The sequence below is a fragment of the Drosophila gunungcola genome, unplaced genomic scaffold (assembly GCF_025200985.1).
Source record: "Drosophila gunungcola strain Sukarami unplaced genomic scaffold, Dgunungcola_SK_2 000040F, whole genome shotgun sequence".
Taxonomy (NCBI): domain Eukaryota; kingdom Metazoa; phylum Arthropoda; class Insecta; order Diptera; family Drosophilidae; genus Drosophila; species Drosophila gunungcola.
The window spans coordinates 620326-643302 of record NW_026453210.1 but is presented as its reverse complement, the minus strand read 5'-3'; the positions used below and the strand labels follow the sequence as shown (position 1 = coordinate 643302).

The 22977-nt window shown below is 38.8% G+C and overlaps 2 protein-coding genes across 8 annotated transcripts in view; one reads left to right on the top strand and one right to left on the bottom strand.

Moving 5' to 3' along the window:
• The window catches only part of LOC128263974 (eIF-2-alpha kinase activator GCN1), a 72977-nt gene extending 54669 nt beyond the window's left edge, over window positions 1–18308 (bottom strand). For 5 of the 7 annotated variants that reach the window (XM_052999260.1, XM_052999257.1, XM_052999259.1 and 2 more), the window contains exons 1-2: window positions 18204–18308; window positions 18036–18138 (exon numbers count right to left, since the gene is read on the bottom strand). In XM_052999260.1, the coding sequence (XP_052855220.1) occupies window positions 18036–18138; window positions 18204–18218 (118 nt within the window). In that variant the 5' untranslated portion in view covers window positions 18219–18308. The remainder of the gene's footprint in view (window positions 1–18035; window positions 18139–18203) is intronic. The other 2 variants (XM_052999255.1, XM_052999254.1) reach the window with 2 other exon arrangements.
• Window positions 12324–16427, top strand: LOC128263979 (uncharacterized). The gene is made up of 6 exons (XM_052999266.1): window positions 12324–12733; window positions 14746–14920; window positions 14979–15032; window positions 15087–15289; window positions 15355–15484; window positions 15567–16427. The coding sequence occupies exons 2-6, from the start codon at window positions 14776–14778 to the stop codon at window positions 15644–15646; spliced, it is 612 nt and encodes a 203-aa protein (XP_052855226.1). The 5' UTR covers window positions 12324–12733; window positions 14746–14775; the 3' UTR covers window positions 15647–16427.
• Window positions 18309–22977: the final 4669 nt, after the last annotated feature.

Below are 22977 nucleotides of genomic sequence, written 5' to 3'. Positions count from 1 at the left end.
GCCATTTAGAATACTATGTAATGTCTATAATATAATTTTTGCTACTGACTCTTAACCAATTTTATAGGCATTAATCTTATCTTACTTAACACGTAATTAGTATTTTTAATTGGGTTTTTAATTTGGTATAAATTTTATATATTAATTAACCCATTCTTTTACTATTTTTTTTCCCCTAGAAAAGAGGGCGCCGCGCGCCAAGCTTTGCTTGGTGACAGAAGGGCAACTTGTTTGTACTGATCATAGCACATCAACGTCCGAAAAATCGCCCAGGCGTAGCTGACGAATCGGAGATGAGAAAGTTCTTATAATAACTCGGTGTTTTAAAATTTCTTTTAGTTTCTATACGTGCAGATATAACATTTGCACAGAAAAGCAGAAAAACACTTTTTAATTTATTTTAATGATTATTCCATAGAAGGTATATGATATAATCGGCCGATCCCACTCCTTTCCGCTTATATACTACCTGCAAAAGAAAGATGACTTTTGAGAAACTCGGCTTTAGCGTTCTCATTATGCAACTATACACGCCTGTTATAGTTTTCACTCGGAAATGAATTTGATACCATTTTCATTTTTCCTTTTAACATAAAAAAAATTTCGCTTATTTTGATTCCTTTTATTTTCAAACAAAATCAGCTGATTTGTCAGAGTTTTGCTGCCTCGGGCTGATTACATTTTGTCCCGCTGATGTCCCTCAGGTAATGGAATTAATGGTATACTAGTTTAAGGGATAAAATACAGCTAGAAGGCCCAAAAAAAATCATTCACATAAAAAAAACAGAAAGGAAGCAAACTTCGGCAAGCCGAAGTTTATATACCCTTGCAGAAATTGCAATAATTAAATATTCTTGAAAACCCAAAAAATTCGATTTTTATGCGTATATGTTTAAGCTATACGATATCGTTTTCCGATTTGAATTAAATTAAAATCGTTCATCTAAACTACCAAATTATTTGTATTTCTTAAATAATATTGTTTTAAATTTAAAAATATAAAAGCAACATTTTTAAAAAATTTTTATTTTTAATATTCAGATTGTTTTTATGGGAGCTTTATAATTTTTCCGATTTTTCTGAAACTTTAACCGTAATTCGGAAATATTTGACCATTACTACTACATCTCTAAGAACTTAAAAAAAAAAAATTGTAAAACAGAAAACTTTTAATATTTTTCATTTATTTTTCCGGTTGTTTCTATGGGATCTATAAGCTATAGTCGGCCGATTCAACTTATTTACACCTGCAATATAAAGACAACTTTTGGGAAAGTTTCATGCAGATAGCCGGGCATGGCTCGACTCTCCTAGTGATGCTGATCAAGAATATATATACTTTATAGGGTCGGAAATGTCTCCTTCACTGTGTTGCAAACTTGTGACTGAAATTATAATCCCCTTTTCCGATTTTTCCTATGGGAACTATATGCTTTAGTCGTCCGATCCGGCTCGGAAGTTTTAATACTCTTGCCGAAAAGTGTAACAATACTCCTTGAAAGCTATAAGATATAGATCGGCACGCGCTTTTACCCTGATCGAGGTATGCATAAAAAAAATACGATTTGGAAAGATGCATATCAATAGCTTCTACACTGCGCGAAATATCTTCAATTATTGCAAGTAATATCCGATTGTTCATATGGAAGCTATAGGATATAGACGTCTGATCGGGGCTCTTTTCTAACTTGATGCGTACACATGTTTTAGGACGACTGTTAAAGCTTCAGATCGCTAGCTTTTAAACTGAGCTCGCAAACCGTATTAAAACAGACAGACGGACATGGCTATATTGACTCCTCTATTATCCTGATCAAGAGTATATATACTTTATGGGGTCGGAAACATCTCCTTCACTGTGTTACAAACTTCTGACCAAAATTATAATACCCTCTGTAAGGGTATAAAAAAATGGTATAACTAGGGCGAGAAACACCACACGGACATAAACACACAAGAGAAATACACAAAACCACAAAAATGCATTAAGGGCAAAAAATACCAAATTACAGACCCACACAACTCTACTAACAGAAGATGCCCGGTAAACAGAGCTCGTGGCTATCAGAACTAAAAAAGCGACAATAAAACTGCCCTCACAATTCTGAAGTCCCTAAACTGTAACAGCTCCCCACATTTTTACTCATCTATCACCAAAACCACAACTCAAACACAACTCCAAATAAATCAAGAACTAAACAACTCAAAGGACCCAACCTCACAAACCAAGTACCCACAGGAAACAGGCAACATCATATGCTGACCTCACCTCATTTTGAGACTATTCAGTTCAATTCAATCGACCCCTAAACAAGTTCCTAACCATGCTCAAATCCTACCACTTTCTACCTTCAAACGCATGCCCGCAACTCAAATCTACAAACAAAAACAATCAAATCAAACACAGCCGAGGCTGGGGCCCTCCGAGCTTTTGAACTAAGATAATAACTTAAATAATGCAATGGAACATTAAGGGTTACAGAAATAACTTTTGAAAACTAAAATTTTTTATTAGAAATAAATTTATTACATACAATTCCAATAAACTTTTAACGGCACTGCAGCTACAACATTAATGTAGTTAGAGGTTCAGCTTATCTACCATGTGGAATTACTTGAGATTCCAAAAAAAATGTACGCCTAACTCCACTTATATTTCCTCCAATAAAAACATTACCTTTAACAACTTGCAAAACGTTCTTTGCCATCAAATCTATCCACACTAGTCCTAGGTGACTTTAACAGCTGGCACCCATCCTGGGGTTCCACCAGAGCCAATTTGAGGCGTATATTCTATCTATATCAACCTACAAAAAACATACACAAAAAAGCTGACATAATCAGAAAATGAATGACACAAAGATCCCATTTTTCGAATTCTTAAAAGTCTACCTTTCCCCTCAAGCGTACTGTACCCTGGTGGAACAATGAAGAGAAACTGCTTTAAACTTAAAACACAAACATAGAAAATATAATTGAATTCAAAAAAGCCTACACCAAATACAAGTGTTTAGAAAAGCCAAAAAAAAACTGTCAATAACAACATCACCTCCCAAATTCATGCCAACTTGAATTCATCGAAAATGTATGCAAGCATCCAATCAGCTTACAAATTAATAGCCTGATTCCATTGCCGCATTAGTGGAATTTTCAAATGTGCTTGATTCCCTTGACGCATGTAGCATTTAGCTAATGCTATTTTAGTGGTGGCACTAACAAAATATAGTTAAATGTCGGTATTTTTCGGTGTTTTTACTAAATACTTTCAAAGCGAATGTTTCGCATTTTTTTAAACGCAGCTTTTAGCCTTATGGGATTCCCTGTGTAAATAAATGCTCATTAGGCTTAATGCGTTTATTTATATATTCGCCAATGGAATCCTGCTATATGCCTAGTCCGTCCCAGTGTTTAAATAGCTGAAGTCGAAGTAGCAAAAGTCGCAAAATGTTTCACTGCTTTGAGCGGGTGCTTTTTAAAATGAGCTGATGCTTCTGCTTCTGCTCCTGAAAAAAGCAGAAGTTGCAGTCGAAGCAAAAAAAAACCACAAAGAAGCCAAATCCTGCAGACCTATAGCACTTATTCCATGCCTAGGGAAAATCTTTGGATTGTTATAACAAACAAACTCATTCACAACAACCAGTTCGGTTTTAAGAGGGAAAAAAAACGGTCATAGACAGTCTACTATGTGTAGACCATCTAGCGACCTGATCGCTTTACTTAAAACGCCACCTTTCCATCATCTCCCTAGACTTTCCAAACCATTTGATAAAATATACATTCAATTGTCCACAAACTTCAAAAATGGAAAATTGGCCCTTGTATCCTCAGTCCAATACACGATGAAGCAATATATGTACACCATATCAAAGCCTTCTTATGTATCTAAATGTAATGTATCTCACAGCAGATCGATTATTTTGGGAACAATAACTATATTTTAACGGTTGATAAGGGGTACAGATCAAACCTCATACGGACAGTTACTACTAAGAGCTTTGAGAAACAAAATAATAGGTAAGGCGGGCGAGACGTTAATCATTTTAGATACTGAACTTGAATGGGCTAGTATTAGAGAAAACCTTAAGCGCATTTCAAATTACTGGACTCCGTAATGAACTATTACCACTTCCCGCAGATTCAGACCATGGAGTAAGTGCAGCATCGAAAAGACCCCTTTACGATTGAATTTGCCATAACGCCTTCTTGGTCGGGCTGCGGAACCCACTCAGAAAGGTCATCCTAGCCAGAAACCCAACAACAATCGAGATGGCTTACGAGTGGGGCCAAGCTGAGCAGAATTTCATTTACCAAAAACAGACCGTAATAAGTCATACCAGAAAAGTTCATATCAAAAAAACTCTGGTAAAACTAACTAAAACTAACTACTCTTCTAATAAGAAAAGGCAGGACTATCGTGGGAATTAATGTTCGACGGCAAACCCGTTCCGTCAAGACTCGAACCAAAGTCAGAACCAGTCCAATATCAACATATATAAGTTAACTAAGTAGGTTACCGGACGGAGGCAATGACCGAATGTCCGAAGCCCAGCAGCGGCCAACAACGCTGACGCGGCATTTGGCCGGATGCTCGTGCATAGCCGGCAAGCACTGCATATTTGCGTGGCCGCTATGAATTTCATTTTTTGTTAGTTTTAAGTTCAGTTCTGATTTAAATTCAGAAAAAATCACATCGCTTATAAAACAAACTCCGGCAACCGCCGTTAAACAATTTATCATTTGAACACTGACTGAGTATCTAGGCCAGCAGTGAAGGGATGGCAGTTACCCTCCCAACGTAATCTTCCTAAATCATAATTTAGGAAGTCTTAGGCCAGCCGGCTAAGAGCCAGCAGCCAACAACCAACAACCAGCAGCCTGCAGCCAGCAGTCAGAAGCCAACAACCAACAACCAGCAGCCTGCAGCCAGCAGCCAACAACCAACAACCAGCAGCCTGCAGCCAGCAGTCAGAAGCCAACAACCAACAACCAGCAGCCTGCAGTCAGCAGCCAACAACCAACAACCAGCATCCTGCAGCCAGCAACCAGCAGCCTACAGGCAGCAGTAGACCTGACGTCTACCCACACCGAGAGGACAGGAGAAGCTACCGTTCATCTCACTAATATTTTAATTGGCGCTCAACAACAAAAACCCAACGATTTTGCGGAAACGGCTCCGAGCCCGATAAAATTCGGGATTTGAATGACAAAAAAATATATTACATTAAATTCATTCATTTTTCTAATCTGAACTGTTTTTACTGTGTGTCAATAATCGATTCATTGACCAGCCAAATGGCAGAATTGCGCGCTGCGCCCACCGCGTCCCGAGATTCGGCTCCAACGCCAGAAGTTAAAGTTTATGCAGTCATAGAAATTAGGGATACAGTTCAATGCAACCCTAGACGCTGTCAAGTGCCTACGAATTTGCTGGGGCACAAGAGTCATATGTTTCATAGAGGCAAGCCGCCACCGCTGCCTACCACATATTCAGACGATACAATGGTAGTTCACGCCATTATCAGGCAGTGATCATCATAAGAAGTAAAGTCAGAGGCCCCGCCGATGCCGCCTCGTTTGGCACGGTATTGAATTTCGACGCGATCATAAATCGCCTCGATGTTACGTACAGTGATAAGCGACCGATGCACGTCATCGAGCAGGAGTTAGGCACTCTTAGATAGGCTGGCCCTACCCTGTTGCAGTACTACGATGAGATAGAAAAAAAGTTGACACTGATCACAAACAAAGTGAATATGTCATAAGAGAGAAATATGGCAGCGGTGCTATGTGATAAGTTCCGAGATGACGCTTTGATGGTATTCATATCAGGCCTGAAGCAAAATCTCACTCATGCACTTTTCTCGGCAAAACCAAAAGATATGCCATCGGCCCTAGCCCTGGCACAAGTCGTGGAGTCTAACCACGAGAGATACCTTTTCGCAAACACTTTTGCGAGAAGTCAGGAAAATAGGTACCGTAAGATGAGTCCAAAGGCGCAAAGGCGCCAGCAAGATAAAAATTCTTCCCAAACAGACCCCCAGTTAGGTATTAATAGAAATCCTTATAATACTGTAACGTACACACCTAGGTGTACGATACAATTTTTAGTAGTATATAAAGTTATAGGTGTAAGCGTCTTATTATGAATAATAAATATTATGTTAATAGTATGTAAGGTTATAGGTGTAAGCGACGCATAATGAATAATAAATATTAAGTTGAAACTGAATATTAAGCAGTAGTTAAGTTAAGTTCCAAACCCGAGTGGCAACGCCAGCCGATATTTAGTGAGTTAAGAAAATACTAGAAATTAAGAAATATACTAGAAACCCCGAAAGCGGGAAAAAGGGAGCGTGGGGAAGGTGGTCACACACCGATCGAGCGAGCGCTCTCTTGTGTCGGAATGGTAAGACGGGGCGGACGTGTCTCCCGCAGTAATTTTCCGTGTAATTCGAGTAACGCCTCGACCGCGCGACGACAAATGAATAAGGGGCTCTTGTGTCGGAATGGTAAGACGGGGCGGACGTGTCTCCCGCAGTAATTTTCCGTGTAATTCGAGTAACGCCTCGACCGCGCGACGACAAATGAATAAGGGGCTCTTGTGTCGGAGTGGTAAGACGGGGCGGACGTGTCTCCCGCAGTAATTTTCCGTGTAATTCGAGTAACGCCTCGACCGCGCGACGACAAAGGAATAAGGGGCTCTCGTGCCGGAAAAGTAGAACGGAGCGGACGCGCCTCCCTTAACTCGCTTGCCGGATAATTCGAGTTGCGCCTCGACCGCGCGAAGACACGCGGTTCGTGAAGAAGTGGACGAGTGATTGTTTTGAGGTTAGTGTATGCAAAATTCCTATCCGTCAAACAAAGGCGGTGTAGCGGACTCGTAGGAAGACAGTAGATAAATAAAAAAGGATAATAATAATAATAAAATAGAATAATAAAACAAAGTAAATTCCATGATCGTGATTCTTTTTATTTATAGTAGCCTAGCTCCCTTCCTCGTAGTGCATGTGACCTGTGCGTGGACATCCGTCCCGTCCGGTCTGGTATCCTAACCTCACTCCCCGTAGTATTTGGGACCTGTACGTGGACACCCGGCCCGTCTGGTCCAGTATCTTGGTTCCCCACATCGTAGCATTTGAGACCCGACGTGGACACCCATCCCGTTCGGTCTAGTATCTTAGATTCCCCCCCCCCCCCTCGTAGTGCATGGGGCCTGTACGTGGACATCCGTCCCGTCCGGTCTAGTATCTTAACCTCACTCCCCTTAGTATTTGGGACCTGTACGTGGACACCCGGCCCGTCTGGTCCAGTATCTTGGTTCCCCACATCGTAGCATTTGAGACCCGACGTGGACACCCATCCCGTTCGGTCTAGTACCTTAGATTCCCCTCCTCGTAGTGCATGTGACCTGTACGTGGACACCCGGCCCGTCTGGTCTAGTACCCTAGTTTTCCTCCTCGTAGCGCATGCGACCGGCACGTGGACACCCGGCCCGTCTGGTCTAGTACAATAGCTTTTCTCTTCGTAGTGCATGTGACCTGCGCGCGGACATCATTCCCGACTGGTCAATCGTACCGCCATCCTTTCACCTCAATCCCCCCTCGTGTCTGACAAACCCTATCCGGCTTGGCCTCGCCCGAAGGTCCAGCCGGTGGATTTTTGGCATCCGATACATCGAGAACGACTTGCGCGCGACGCAACTCCCCGGTCCTACTCTCGCGAAATAGTATCCTGGCTTGGCCTCGTCCGAAGGTCCAGCCCGGTGAATTTTTGGCCTGCGACACGCGGAAAGCGACTTACGTGTCCCAATCGCGGAAGTGATCGGCGGGACTACCCGGCGTCCCCATACTCGCGAAACCGTTCGTCTGGCTTGGCCTCGCCCCAAGGTCCAGCCCGTGGAATTTTTCACCCAGGAGCAAGACACGGCGTGACCAGCTCCGACACCAACTCTCTCTCCCCCGGCGTCTATGAGAACCTTCGGCGTGACTCCCCAAACGACTCATTCACTCGTTGAATGATACTCTCTAGTCCGGTGTTTCGGTGATTTACAAATTTCTTGTAAAGGACTCCTGGATCTGACTGAGATCTGTACCCCGGCCAGAGAGCATCCTTACAAGTGAGATCTGTACCCCGGCCAGAGAGCATCCTTACAATACCAAACAAGTTAAAGCGCAGGTACATCCTGACCCGCGCATTAACAGATTGCTGAGCATATCGGAGCCAATGGAAGTCGACCCCTCTGCAAAGGGTTGCCCTCCTGCCCAAAATCGCACTTATCAGAGTAGGAGACCGGCAACGTCCAAGCGCACAGGCGCCCCTAGAAATTAGCAAAGGGTAAACTACGTCACCCAAGGCTCAGATCAGGCAGGGAAATCTTACGCCAACACTGCGTCCAGCGCAATAGCAGATATCAACGATGATGCTATTTGCGAAGACGATTTAGATGTAGTGAATTTTTTAGGGGAAAATCTCAGCTACCTGTCATCGGACGAAGAGTAGCAGGGGTACACTAGAAATTCTTAATTGACACGGGCGCATCTAAAAATTGTATTCAACCGCATAAAGGTTTAAAAGGTGACCGCTCAGTTAATTCCCCGTTCACAATTCCATTCACGGTGAGACTACTATTAAAGAAAAATGTCTCATATCGCTATTTAACATTAAGGCGACCTTTTTTATGTTACCAGACTTATTTTTGTTTGATGGGATCATCGGCTTCGACTTGTTAACACAGGCATCTCTCTGTTTAGCTTCCAGCCAGCTCAAATGGGGTACGGAAGCGGAAAAAATATCATTCCATACGTGCACTGATGTAAATTTTACCAATATAGATTGCTCAGATGCACCGCCCTTGATGAAAGGCGCGTTTTTAAAAATGCTTAAGGATAGAAAAAAGGGTTTTGCTAACCCAGATGAAGCACTACCCTATAACACATCAGTGGTAGCTACAATTAGGACAGAAAACGAAGATCCATTTATGCAAAATTGTATCCTTACCCTATGGGGGCTGACTTTGTCAACAAAGAAATACAAAATCTGTTGAGTAACGGCATAATCCAAACATCAGCGTCTCCATACAACAACCCAATATGGGTAGTAGACAAAAAGGGAACTGATAAAGAGGGCAAAAAGAACATGCGACTAGTAATTGACTTTCGCAAACTTAGCGAAAAAACAATATCCCAAGGCCAAATATTTCACAACATTGGATCTTAAGTCGGGTTATCACCAGATCATGCTCGCAAAAAGCGACCGTGAGAAAACTTCTTTTTCGGTAAGTGGGGAAAAATATGAATTTCGAAGGCTCCCTTTTGGTCTGAAAAATGCGGCCGCATATCTCAGAGAACAATTGACGAAATTTTGCGAGAGTAAATCGGCAAATTTTGTTACATGTATGTGGGTGATGTGATCTTTTCAGAAAATGAACAATCCCACGTCACAAATGTAGATTGGGTTCATAAGAACCTTAACGTAGCAAGCATGAGTGTGTCAGTTGAAAAATCGCGCATCTTCAAAAAGAGTGTGGGTTTTTTAGGGTTCATAGTCACCAGTGATGGCTCACCGACTGATCCAGAAAAGGTCAGGGCCATTAAAGACAAAGTCTGTATTCGAAGTCAGGTCGTTCCTCGGCCTGGCGAGCTATTATAGATGTTTCAGAAATGATTTTGCAGCTATAGCAGAACCTATTTCAGATATCCTAAAAGGGGAAAATGGAACTGTTAGTAAACATAGGTCACGGAACATTCCAGTTCAGTTCTCTGAAGCGCAGCAAAGGGCGTTTCAGAAGCGTCGAAATATCTTGGCATCTGAAGATGTGATGCTAGGATACCCCGATTATAAGAAGGCATTTGATCTAAAGACAGATGTCTCGGCCTTATTACCATACTTATACGCGGACAAGGATATAAATATCTTTACCGACCACCAACCATTAGCTTTTGCAGTTTCGGAACCCGGGGCGCGCATTTTTTACAAGAGGTCGGAATACTTGGCAATAAACTCACACCACTGTGTGAGGAGAAAGCCGTAGAAGCGGACCTTGTGACCACGGTTCTCATCAAGAAGAGGGTGGTCCACAAAGGCAATATTAAATAAAATAAGTTTTTTTATCTTCTTTTTTTCTTTTAGGCACTTGGCACAACATTTTATTAGCATAGTTGATAAATTACTTTTTTAGGGTTAAGTTAATTCCGTTGATGGTGGGCAACCTCGTCATGAACAAAAATATAGCTCCGAATTCATTCCACAGGTTCAAAATCATCCCAATCCTCTTCTCCTTAACCATGGCGTCGGCGCACATCACCGAATATTCACAAACCAAGTACATCCCCATTATTGACGGTCGAATACTAGTGTGGGAGGACTTTGCATCCATTAGATATTCAGCGAACCTTTCAGAGTACAGGCGCGTAGTAGAAGAAACAGAAAATGTTAGCTCACGCAGACCTAGAAAGTTTTTGGATGGAGGAGCCCACCGACACTCCTATAAAAGATATTTTGTGCGTAGCGTCCGTGAAAATTCTCCAGTCTATTAACATATTGCACTTCATCATTAAATTCCCAAAAATTAAATAAGCATGTAAGAAGATTACAATGTTCCCGGTAACACATAATAATGTGATGCTAAGGCTAGTGGACAATATAACAGCAGAATGCAATGGGAAAATGTATGCGATCCAGAATTGCTCCACAGCACCAGGAGTCACTTTCTGCCGACTGTCAGCGGAGACCACATGCGCCCGAGAGCTCCACGCAGGTGGAGTTTCGCACTGCGAGACCCAACCAAGCGATTTACATCCGATCACTTATGTCGATGAGGGAATTATCATAATCAATGATCAATCAGCTCAAGTACGAGTAGACAACGGAACAAGCGTCTGGATATACGAGACGCATCTCGTCACGTTTAATGAGCGCGTCACAGTAAACGAAACCTTGGCTTTGAGCCAAAACTCCGCCCAGAAGAGGAAGAGGGGTGGCAAGCTCACATCACCATCAATCAAAATACCCTGAGCCTCCCCTACCTTCACCGCTTGAGTGAACATAACCTGGAATACATTCAGAAGTTCGGAAATAAAATCAACACCAATCAGACACACATGGTAGCGCTAATTACAGGAATAATATTTTGCGCGTTGATTTGTGTCGGCCTAACCTACATGCAACTCACCGGTGTCAGAAGATCTGCGGTCCAACTAAGAAGGGCGATTGCTGCAATAGAGTCAGCCGAGGGCGGCCCTAATCTTGAGGGGGGAGTTGTTAACTATGTAGCTAACCGGACGGAGGCAATGACCGAATGTCCGAAGCCCAGCAGCGGCCAACAACGCTGACGCGGCATTTGGCCTGTGCTTCCGTGTGTTATTAAAATCTTATAAAATAATAAATATAATATAAAACCAATCTCACTGTGTTATTTGTCTTAGTGCTAAAGGATTATAACAGGTTATGGGTCCAGTCTACGTTCGTTTAGAGAATTAAAAGTGAACAAAAATTTTCAGTTTATACACACGCGAGTAAATACATATATGTACATGATGGACAAATCAAAGCGAAACATAAAACCGTTTGACGGTGAGAAATATTCAGTTTGAAAGTTTAAAATTAGAGCACTTCTTGCTGAACAAGACATATTAAAAGTAATTGATAGTGAGACTCCTGATGAAATAGATGAACGTTGGGTTAAGGCAGAGAGAAGCGCTAAAAACACATTTATACAGCATTTGAGTGACTCCTTCTTGAATTTCGCAACGAGCGACAACACAGGACGCGAAATTCTCAGAAGTCTAGATTCCGTGTATGAACAAAAAAGTATTGCGTCGCAGTTATCTGTGCGCAAACGGTTGTTGGTGCTTAAAGTCAAGAGTGAAATGACACTAGTGAACCACTTTATTATTTTTAATGAACTAGTTGGCGAACTTTTAGCGTCGGGGGCTAATATGGACGAAATGGATAGAATCTCGCATTCGCTGCTCACATTGCCAGGATCATATGACGGTGTAATTACAGCAATAGAGAAACTTTCAGAGGAAAATATAACGCTAGCGTTTGTAAAGAACCGTTTACTAGACCACGAAGTAACAATTAAAAACACAATAACGACACTAGTAGAAAGGTTATGCAGGCTGAGGCTAATTATAAAAAAAATTATATAAACAATAATAACTATAAATTTAAACAAAAAAATTATAATACAAACTATAACACAAGCAAACCGTATAATATTAAACAAAAAGTAAAAAACATAAAATGCCATCATTGTGGCAATCTAGGACACATAAAAAAGATTTTTTTGGCTATAAAATTAAAACTGAAAATAACAAAGAGAATAACAAACGAGCGCACACTGCAACCACAAAGCCAGGCTTCGCGTTCATGCTGAAAAATGTAAATAAAAATGTTAATAATTCAAAAGTGAACGTGAATTTTATTCTTGACTCGGGTGCTACTGAACACCTTATAAACGATGAGGCTTTATTTATGGACCATGCTGATCTGGAAACTCCAATAAAAATTGGCGTTGCTAAGCATGGGGAGTATATCTTCGCAACAAAGCGAGGAGTCGTCCGTCTGGAAAATAAATATCAGATAACGCTGGAGGACGTACTGTACTGCGGAGAAGTTGCAGAAAACCTGATATCGGTCAAAAGGCTACAAGAGGCTGGTGTAACAGTAGTATACAACGAAAATTAAGTTAAATTGAACAAATACGGTGTCACGATTGCTGAAAACACAGGTGCGTACAATATGCCAGTTATTGAATTTAAACCATATAAAGTTAATTCGAAAAAAAAAAATTTATATAAATTATGGCACGAGAAATTGGGTCATATAAGTAAAAGGGAAAATGTTAGAAATAAAAAGAAAGAATTTATTTAATGATAATCGTCTACTTGAAAGTGTAAATCCTTCTGAGGATATATGCGAAGCTTATTTGAAAGGAAAGCAAGACAGATTACGATTTTCTAAATATAAAATTAAAGAGCATATAAATAGACCTCTTTATGTTATTCATTCTGATGTCTGTGGTCCGATAGCACCAACAACTATTGAAGATAAAAATTACTGTCAATTTTGTGGATAAATTTACTCATAAATCAGATGTGTATAATATGTTTAAGGATTTTGTGGCAAAAAGTGAAACACACTTTAACCTTAAAGTTGTTAATCTATACATTGACAACGGTATGGAGTATTTATCTAATGATATGCGTGAGTTCTGCGTTCAGAAAGGAATAAGTTACCACTTGGCTGTACCATATACTCCACAATTAAATGGAGTTTTAGAACGAACGATCAGAACAATTACTGAAAAGGTGCCATGGTAAATGGTGCAAGGCTAGATAAATCTTTTTGTGGTGACGGCAACGTATTTAATAAATAAAATTCAAGCACTTGGAGATCGCGAAACAACGCCTTCTAAAACGTGGCATAATAGAAAGCCGATTTTGAAATATTTAAAAATATATGGTTCGACTCTTTATGTGCACATTAAAATAAGAAAACGAAATTTTGACGATAAATCGTTAAAAACTAAATTTTTCGGATACGAACCAAATGGACTAAAATGTATGGGATATTAAAAATGAGAAATTTATGGTTGCCAGAGACGTAGTTGTAGATGAGACAAATAAGGTTAACTCTAGTGCTAATAAAAGTGAAATCCTAAATGATAGTAAGGATAATAATGTAATTTCCACAATGAGAGTATGGAATATTTTGACGTAAATTAAAATTTCCAGAATGAGAGTATGGAACTTCTTGAACTGAACGAAAGTAAGGATAGCGATAACGACAGTGTCCTGAATGAGAGTGAGTTATGCAGCCTAGAAAAATTTAACAAGGTATGAGGTATGAAAAGTATGCTAAAAGGATGGATTTAAATATGAGGAAAGGATTACTCCCTGTCAAGAGAAAAATTTGATTATTTAAACAACAAGTTTATGTCTTTAAAGGCAAATATTTTTAAGGATTTTGCCAGAAAACCGAGGAGTATTTTTGATATGGATAGGTGGAAAGCCGTTGAATTTAGGCAATTCCTACTGTATACAGGACCAGGATTTTTGAGATGAGTTTTAACAGAAAGCAGATATGAACACTTTATTCAACTTAGCGTTGCAATTATTTTCTCATAAGTAACAAATATTGCTTGACTAAAAATGTATGTGCTAAAGAACTAACTTGTAGTTTTAAAGGTAAATTACCAGAGCTTTATGACGACACATTTCTAAAATATAATTTTCATTGCATTTGGCAGAAGAATGTATATTTTACCAAGATAATCTACATTCCATTAGTGCTTTTAAATATGAAAGTTATTTATACAAAGTAAAGCAAATGATAGGAAAAGGATCTCAAGTTGCTACGCAAATATATAATCGCCTGTTGAGCAATGCATCAATACAATATCAATTGGAGAGAGCGCTACAAAAAAAGTAAAAGATGTCAAAGAGGAAACATCCTGTCAATAAGAAATAAATACATATGTACATATGTCCATAAATGCTCCAGACCATATTTACATTGTGGATTCCAGAGTTTATAAAGTTGATCGTTTTTTTGAAGAAAGCAATGAAGTGATTGTGAAATCAAATGAAATTTTATTTAACGAATTTCTTTTCACTTTGCCTTTAAAATCAAGCCTTTTAGGCATAAAATATTCGCAAGCCCTTCTTAACGGCATACCGACAGTTAATAAAGTAACGGACGTTACCCAAAAGGCCATTATTTTTAATATTTCGTCTCCAGCTTGTATAGTTGTCATTCCCATCATACACTATGAATAACTTTACCGAGCAATTTTTAAACGGAAACGAAACGGAATCAGAGGAAACGACAAATTCGACAAATACAGTCGATATGTCCAACGTTTCCTACACCAACGTTTCCTTCACTTCTAACTTTGAATATCCTTCTACCTCAAGTAAGTTATTATAAAAAGTTATTTTCAAAGACTATGAAGTAAATTTGTATTTTTTCAGCTATGTTGCAATTAATTTTCAACCAGATGCAAACATTGAATACAAATGTAGAAGGTAGATAATAATTACTTTGCAATTTACGAACAACACCAAGTTATATTTTTATAGATCTTAAGGAACGCTTAATTAAATTGGAAACTGAAAACACAAAGATTCAAACTCGCCTACTAACGGAAGTAAAAGCACAACGAAAGCTTGTACAAGTAAATAAGATTCGAATGCTGCTACCACCTAAGCCCTTTGATAAATTGGAAGACCTTACAAAATTTGAAGAGGACCTAAACAATTCAGCTGAATTGTGTGAACAACTGGTAAGACTAATTAAAATTGTGGTTACATTTTCAATAAAATAATGCAATCTATTTGTATTTTGTAGGAGACAGAAATGATAAACTATAACAATGTGGAAAAAATGTTTACGGATGAAATTGCTACTAAGTATTCGTGGAAGGGGACCAACACCAAAATCTGTGTCCTAAGCTTAGCAATTACAACAACAGTTAGAAGTAAAAATTAAATTTAAAAATTTTTACTTTAATCAATTTTAATATTTTTTATTGAATTCTTTATTTTATTACTCTTTTTTAGGTGCTTTCAATGAAAAAATGTTCTATCGACGAGAAGCAATTCTCATTAATATGCAGCAAATGGTTCCAAACTGCCAATGACAGAACTAAATATTATAAGAAAACAGACAAAAAAGTAAAACAAAATATATAATAATGTAAGAATTAATGTTTAAGTCTCTACAATTTCATAATTTAAATTTAAAAATTAATGTTTAAGTTTCCTATATTTCATAATTCAAAACATGTCACTGTGAGTTCGACATTTAATCTTATTTTATCATCTTGAACATGTTTTTTTTTTTAAATTTGTGTTCCTAAGTATCTTGTTAATTTTTGAGTAAAATAAATATTAATTATAAAAAATGTAAAAGTTTATATTTTTCAATTTATGTTCAAACGAAAAAGAGTCTGAAAAGAAAAAAATTTAAGTGCTTAAAAATGGTTCTTTTTTGTGCCTCAGAGGGTTTTCTATGCTTCCATCGGAGGGTGAAAGCACTTATTTTTGTGTCAGAAAAGTGTCAGATCGGACTCGGAATCTGCCTCTTAAAGTGCGACCGCTTTCAAAGAAAAAAACTCTTTCCGGACACTTTTTTGCACACTTTATGACTGTAAATACTCAGAAAAAAGCATCAGAAAACCGTCAGAAAACGCTCAAATTGCTTGCTGGGAAAAGACGACTCATTTTCGTGATTTTGAGGTTCTTTTTTACTGTTACTGTGTTTTGGAGCTTTGCATTAAAAAGACTGTAGTCTAAAACAAAAACTTTTAATATCAAACAATAGCACAAGGTATAATTAACGTGAAGATCGAACCTTCAACTCCAAAACTTTCTGATATCAAATTTTGGATTTTGTGACAATTTTAATTTTAACTAAAAAAATTATTTTTTCAATTTGTTTCGTAATCGGCACAAAGCTGCACAATAAAATCACTGAACAATTTTAAAGCAGCGTTCGAATTACAAAACTAATTGAATAAAAATAAAGTAATTTTTTTACGTGGCATAAAAAATATTCGTTACAAAATGTAATATACTAAGTTTTTGGAGTTGAAAGTGCGATCGTCACGTAATATTACCTCGTAAAAAGGTGTTTTTATTTTATTTTTTAATAAAAACGGCATATTTTATATTAAGCACCAAGAAACTAATGTCACCAATGATTTAAGAGTCCCATTTTTAAAAAATTGTGGTCTGTTTCAATTTTAGTAATTACAAGTTGTGAAACCTTGTAGATGTAAAATTAACCGCATACACACATTTTTTTCTCCTTTTTATACCCTTGCAGTGGGTATTATAATTTCAGTCAGAAGTTTGCAACGCAGTGAAGGAGACATCTCCCACCCTATAAAGTATATATATTCTTGATCAGCATCACTAGGCGAGTCGATCTAGCCATGTCCGTCTGTCCGTCCGTTTCTACGCAAACTAGTCTCTCAGTTTTAAAGCTATCTGCATGAAACTTTCCCAAAAGTTCTATTCTATTGCAGGTAGTATATAAGTCGGAACGAGCCGGATCGGACGACTATAGCATATAGCTCCCATAGGAACAATCGGAAAAATAAATGAAAAAAAATTATAACTTTTCTGTTTTAAAATTTTTCTATTAGTTCTTCGACATATAGTAATGGTTAAATAGTTCAGAATTATAGTTTAAATTTCATCAAAATCTGAGGACTATATAATATAGCTCCCGTAGGAACAATTAGAAAAAAAAATACAAAAAAACTTATAACTTTGCTGTTTTTAAATTTTTCTATTAGTTCTTCGACATATAGTAATGGTTAAATATTTCAGAATTACGGTTTAAATTTCATCAAAATCGGACGACTATATCATATAGCTCCCATAGATATAATAAAATTATATAAAATAACTATCTAATAATTGGGCTGCAAATCATCATTGCTTCAATGTTTGTAGAGATATACGCAAGTAAATCATAATTTTAATGTTTTCAAAAATATTTAATTCTTGCACTAGCTGCAAGGGTATATAAACTTCGGCTTGCCGAAGTTTGCTTCCTTTCTTGTGGCATTATGACTTTGGTTAAATCGAAAATTTAAATTTATTGCCCAAATTTAAAATAAAACTTTCCTCTTGGGTAAGAACTTATATTAGTTTCTAGACCGCAGAGCCAATTCAAGTTTTTGAGAAACAGCAGTCAACATACAGCCCCAAAACATTACCCTAAAATCAATTTAAAAAAAATATTAAAAGATCTATAGGCTGTTATAGTTTTGACTGGTGTTTGGTGGCCACTCTATATACAAAAATGCATACATGAGCATTTTTTAACATTATATGTATGGCAACGACTATAGTTATGTATACATATGTATACGGCATAAAAGTATACAAGAGTATCGGTTATCAAGAGAAATACACATATATGTTCGCAAGATTCGTTTTAAATTATAAATATGAACAATTAATTTGATACAATGTTGTGTACACGCTATGTAGCCAGCTTTAAACGTCATCGCTCACCGGGATTTCTTAAAACTGACGACACATTTCGGAATACAAGTTCCCGTTCCTCAACAGGCACGTTTAGAACTCTGCCGGGTAAATCTCTCAATGCGCCAGATAACTATGTGTAACATAAGTAATGCAGTTGTTAAAAGTAGTTGAGTTTAAAATAATATAAGATACAACCTGTTCGTCCACCATATTTTATAAAACGTGTACAACTCCTTTGCGTGTGACCGCGGATTTTCTCATGAAAAATGGTTGCAGTTCTTAAACCGGTATTTCACACAGTGTGACCATTAAACAGTAAAATATATGGTTTGTGTCGAAACAGGAACCTTGAAAGAGGAACATTGGACTTGTTTTTTGTTCTCTAATAGCCTATTTCCACAGAGATCCATCCACCTTCCAACATTCGTTGAAGGCTTTGCAGTTCCAAAAACTTCCCAGTTAGTCGCCGTTAAAATTTGACGGACATTGACGGACTAATTTAAGCGATAGTTAGCCGATGTTTTCGGAGTGAGGCCCTGTTTCGACGCAGTCCATCCCTGAAAAACCGTTGAGATGTTTGAAAAAAGTGAAACTCCGATTTCCACAGAACACATCTACCTTCCACCATCCGATTTCAGCTGATCTGAACAGCTGTGGCTCATGAAAAGATGGTTGACCTGTTGACTTTGCTTACGTTTTGACGAGCCGCTGACCAATACAATTAAATTAAATTTGTAACTCCTAATGGCCTACTCCCACAAAGCACCCTCCACTTTTTTGTTCAAAGATGGTACGTAAGGGCTTGCCGTGCTAAAAATTACCCCGTTATTCCTTGACGGTGGAACTTACGTTCCTATTCGCACATTTTTTGATGATATTTAGCCGATATTATCTCAGTGCAACTCTAAAGTCTTGGCGCGAAAGAATTTGATATGACATGGAGGGCATCTGTGCTTCTGTGAACCAGAGAGGGCCTTGGAAGATAACCGCTCCCAGGCAGCATAACCACTTATGTGTTCACTATAGCGTGTGTTCATTGTATCTTTGTTATCGTGAGCACACTGGAATTATACTCCAATACGAATTCTTAAGGGCGTCCATATAATAACATTGTTAAATATTTCAAATCTTCATATTTGAAACATAAGAAATTTGACCGGCATATACATTCACACAGATTCACACAAGTGTCTCCTCAGCTAAGCTCTGCGAGCAGAAGACTAAGTTATGTAGTTTCAGCATAAATTCCTTTTAAAACAGCTCGACCGCTGCTCATACTCAGACTTTGGTCTAACTTTGAAATTTATTTTAATAAAGATTCATTGAAAGTTGCTTGGCCATACGGACAACATCAACAAAACTGGAGCATTCCTTATAAAAAGTCTGACAGACTTATTCTATAAAGGCATATTACTTTACATTTTATCACTCATTTAACAACTAATCCATAGCATCAAAATAAAATAAAACTCGGAAATGATAATTTTTGAAAGAGTTAAGAACCCCCCTCAAAAAATTCTGCACTGTGACTTTTGATTGGAGGTGGATGGCGGAGGGCAGATGATGGTTCTGTGGGAATTCCAGTCGTCCGTCCGTCAAGAGTCCCAACCGTTTCGCTTCGATATGCTCTGTGGGACTAGGAAATAATGTCCTTTTTCCACACAGTCCATCCGTTGGACACGGTTAGGATTTTTGACAAATATGTAACATCGATTTCCACGGAGCACATCCACCATCCATCTTTCGATAGCAGTTGATCTGAACAGCTGTGGCTTGTCAAAACATAAGCAAAGTCAAAGGGTCAACCATCTTTGCTTATGTTTCACTAATAATGCTCAGTCGGCTTTATTAACATTCGACAGGCCTTTGATAGGGTTTTGCGATTCTTTAATATGAAAAGGATATAGTTTAATGTCATTGATCATAAAATCATATATGAAAACAAAACTTTTGATATAAGACCAAAACACACAAAAATACACGTGCTGGAAAGAGACGGGTGCGATTTAATGGGTGCTTTTGTACTGTTTTTTACACTGGTTGTATTCAGCGAACAAATACCAGAGAGCATGCTATCTATAAAGTCCGTCATATACACCCTGTTAGGGTTTTCTTTCGAAAGTGAATTTGATAACATTTTCAGATTTCCCTCTAACAATGGAAAATTTTGGTCCTTTTTGTTCCCGAAAAAAATCAGATGACTGGCAGCTTTTAAAAAGGGCGTTTGGTTTGTCAAAGTTTTGCTGCCTCAGGGCTGTTTAAATATTTGCTCGCTGGTGTCCCTCATCTAATGCCATTAATGGCATACTAGTTTAACGCATTAAATCGAAGGAACTGGAAATTGCGGCCACAAATACAAATTTTTCAATTGTTGTATGCCGCTTTTTAGCCAGTGCTAGAAATTTTGGTGTAAGTGCTGTAAACTTTTCACAAGTAGTGTTGAGAACGCGATGAAAACGAAACGCGATTCGCACAAGCGAAAATTGAATTAAGCGGTAATAAGAACCAAACCCATTTTTGATAAGATATCTTACCATATATAAGCGAACACAAAAAAGCATGCCTAAAATAAGCAAAATAATTTTGTTAAAGTCAAACATGTTATCATCAACCAATTATATTATGAACGATAAAACATCAAACAATGAGTTAAAATACACGTATCGCAAAGTATTTTAGAATATTTATTTATTTTCTGTGTAGGCAGACTTTTTGAGCATTACCTAGCCATATGTTATCGCGCAGACGACATACGAGAGCTCGTGGGCCAGCGTTACAATTCGTAACGTGCAGGTATGACACATAGGATCTGACGAACTGTGAGCTTTTAGAAAGCTACAACGGGAATTTGCCTCCTTTCGGGATAGGAGAATTCAATAACCGACCCCCAACTCGTAGCAATGTCGAAGAACACCAATCTAATTTGTTTTCCTGAATATAAGGGTTAGCTTTGAAATATTCGTCGTTAGCGGTTTATTTTTTGGAATTGAACTTATTTGTAAAATTGGGTAGCTTCAACCAGTTCTCTTGGCGAAATACTTTTTTCAAAGGGCTTCGACACCTTTCTGCACACGAACACTCTCAGAAGCTTCAGGTACGACGAAAAGGACTCTTTTTTCTGAAGCACATAATTTGGCTCTGGGCTGACTACGAGAGCTATTGCCGATTTGCGTAGCTCCATCGACATTACATCAGCCGGCAGTTCGAAATGTTTATTTACAGGCCAATTATTTTCTGAGTCTAGCAAGAATGAAGGCCCACCGAAACAAATGGACGTTGTAAGCTCCTCTACGTCACATCCTCGGGACACTATGTCTGCAGGGTTGACTTTCGTGGGAACGTGTCTCCAAATTGCTTTCTCCGACCACTCCTGAATTTCTGCAACCCGGTTCGAAACAAAAACCGACAACGACGAGGGATGGGTTTTAATCCAGTGTAAAGTGATCTCGGAGTCTGTCCACAGGAAAACATTCTCAATGGGAGAATTTAGCAATGGCCTGACACGATTATAGAGATCTGCTAAAAGGTGAGCTGCACACAGCTCTAGGCGAGGCAAAGTTTTCGTCTTTTGGGGAGCTACTTTCGATTTGGCGGTCAATAAAGACATTTTCAAACCTTCAGCAGTTTGAGTCCGAACGTAGATGCACGCTCCATACGCTCGCATGGAAGCGTCAGCGAAACCATGTATTTGAATCGGGACTCTCAACTTAGTTGACGTAGTTTGCGGCCTTAGAACGAATTGGAGCGGAATGAAATAGTGCGGAGTATCGGGAATTTTGTCATTGGTGGAAGACATGTGGCCCATTGAAACATTTTCCTCCATGAATTCAAGATACATCTTCTTCAGCGAAGGCTCCTTTGACAATTTCCTTTCTAGCGACAAAAATCGACGTTTCGCAACGTCGTATGATGAACCAAGAGTATTTGGGTCAGATTTGAACGGCAAACGAACCGAAAATCTACCGGACGACAATCTTTGAGTATTTTCTTAAAGTGTTGCTGACAGAGTTGTTGCTCAGGAGTATGGACTTTGGCCTTGGGCGGCAATTCCTCCAAAGACCAAAATTTCTGCAAGGTTTTGTCAATTGACTCCAACACTTACTCCTGGCAGCTGAGATGTATCATTTCTATAGCCGTTAATTTATTTTCAGAGACACATCTCCCTGACACTATCCAGCCGAGAACTGTCTTTTGTAAGATGGGAAGTTCAGGCCCCTACTTTATCGGGCCAATAGATAAAAGTTCAAGGAACGTATCTGTGCCGATAGGCATATCTAGTTTTTGGGGCTTGAAGAAGAATGGATCTGCCAACTGAATATTTTCAGGCACCATACCCCCGCTGGTGTATACCGTTTGATCCGGATGATAAACAAATATTTTTCAGGATCCGAAAATCGTCGTCCGATTGGATGTTCCCTACTCTCGACTTTACAATATTTTGTTTGTGGCTGGGGCATTTGTTCCACCAATGCCTCGCAAGCATGCGAAGTGGATGGAGTCTCCTGTGGATTGAGAAGGGGGTGGCAACGCGAGATTAGTGTTTGGGGAATATATGTGTAGCAACGTGTGATGTGAGCGATTGCACACTCTGCATCTGTTCGATTTGCATTTTTTGACCGTGTGACCCTTTCTTAAGCAGGTAATGCATAAGGGTACTATTTTATCGAAATCGAATCTTTGCTGAACTGTTAGGGCTGCGAATAAAGCGCTGTTTCCAATCGTGTCGTTCCTGGCAGCCACAAAAGAAAAACTCCTACTTCCATTCTTCTTAGGGTTACATTGGGTCTGCTGAATAGTCTTGGAGACCTATTCCGCTACCATATATTGGTATCGCCTGTTGAGGGCCGCCTCACATTCGCTCCAAAGTGGAAGCGAAGTATAATCTAAATGTTCTTACCATTTTCTTTTAGTTTCAGCATCGACCTTGCTCATTACCAGATGTATTAAAATAGCATTAGTAATACGTCCA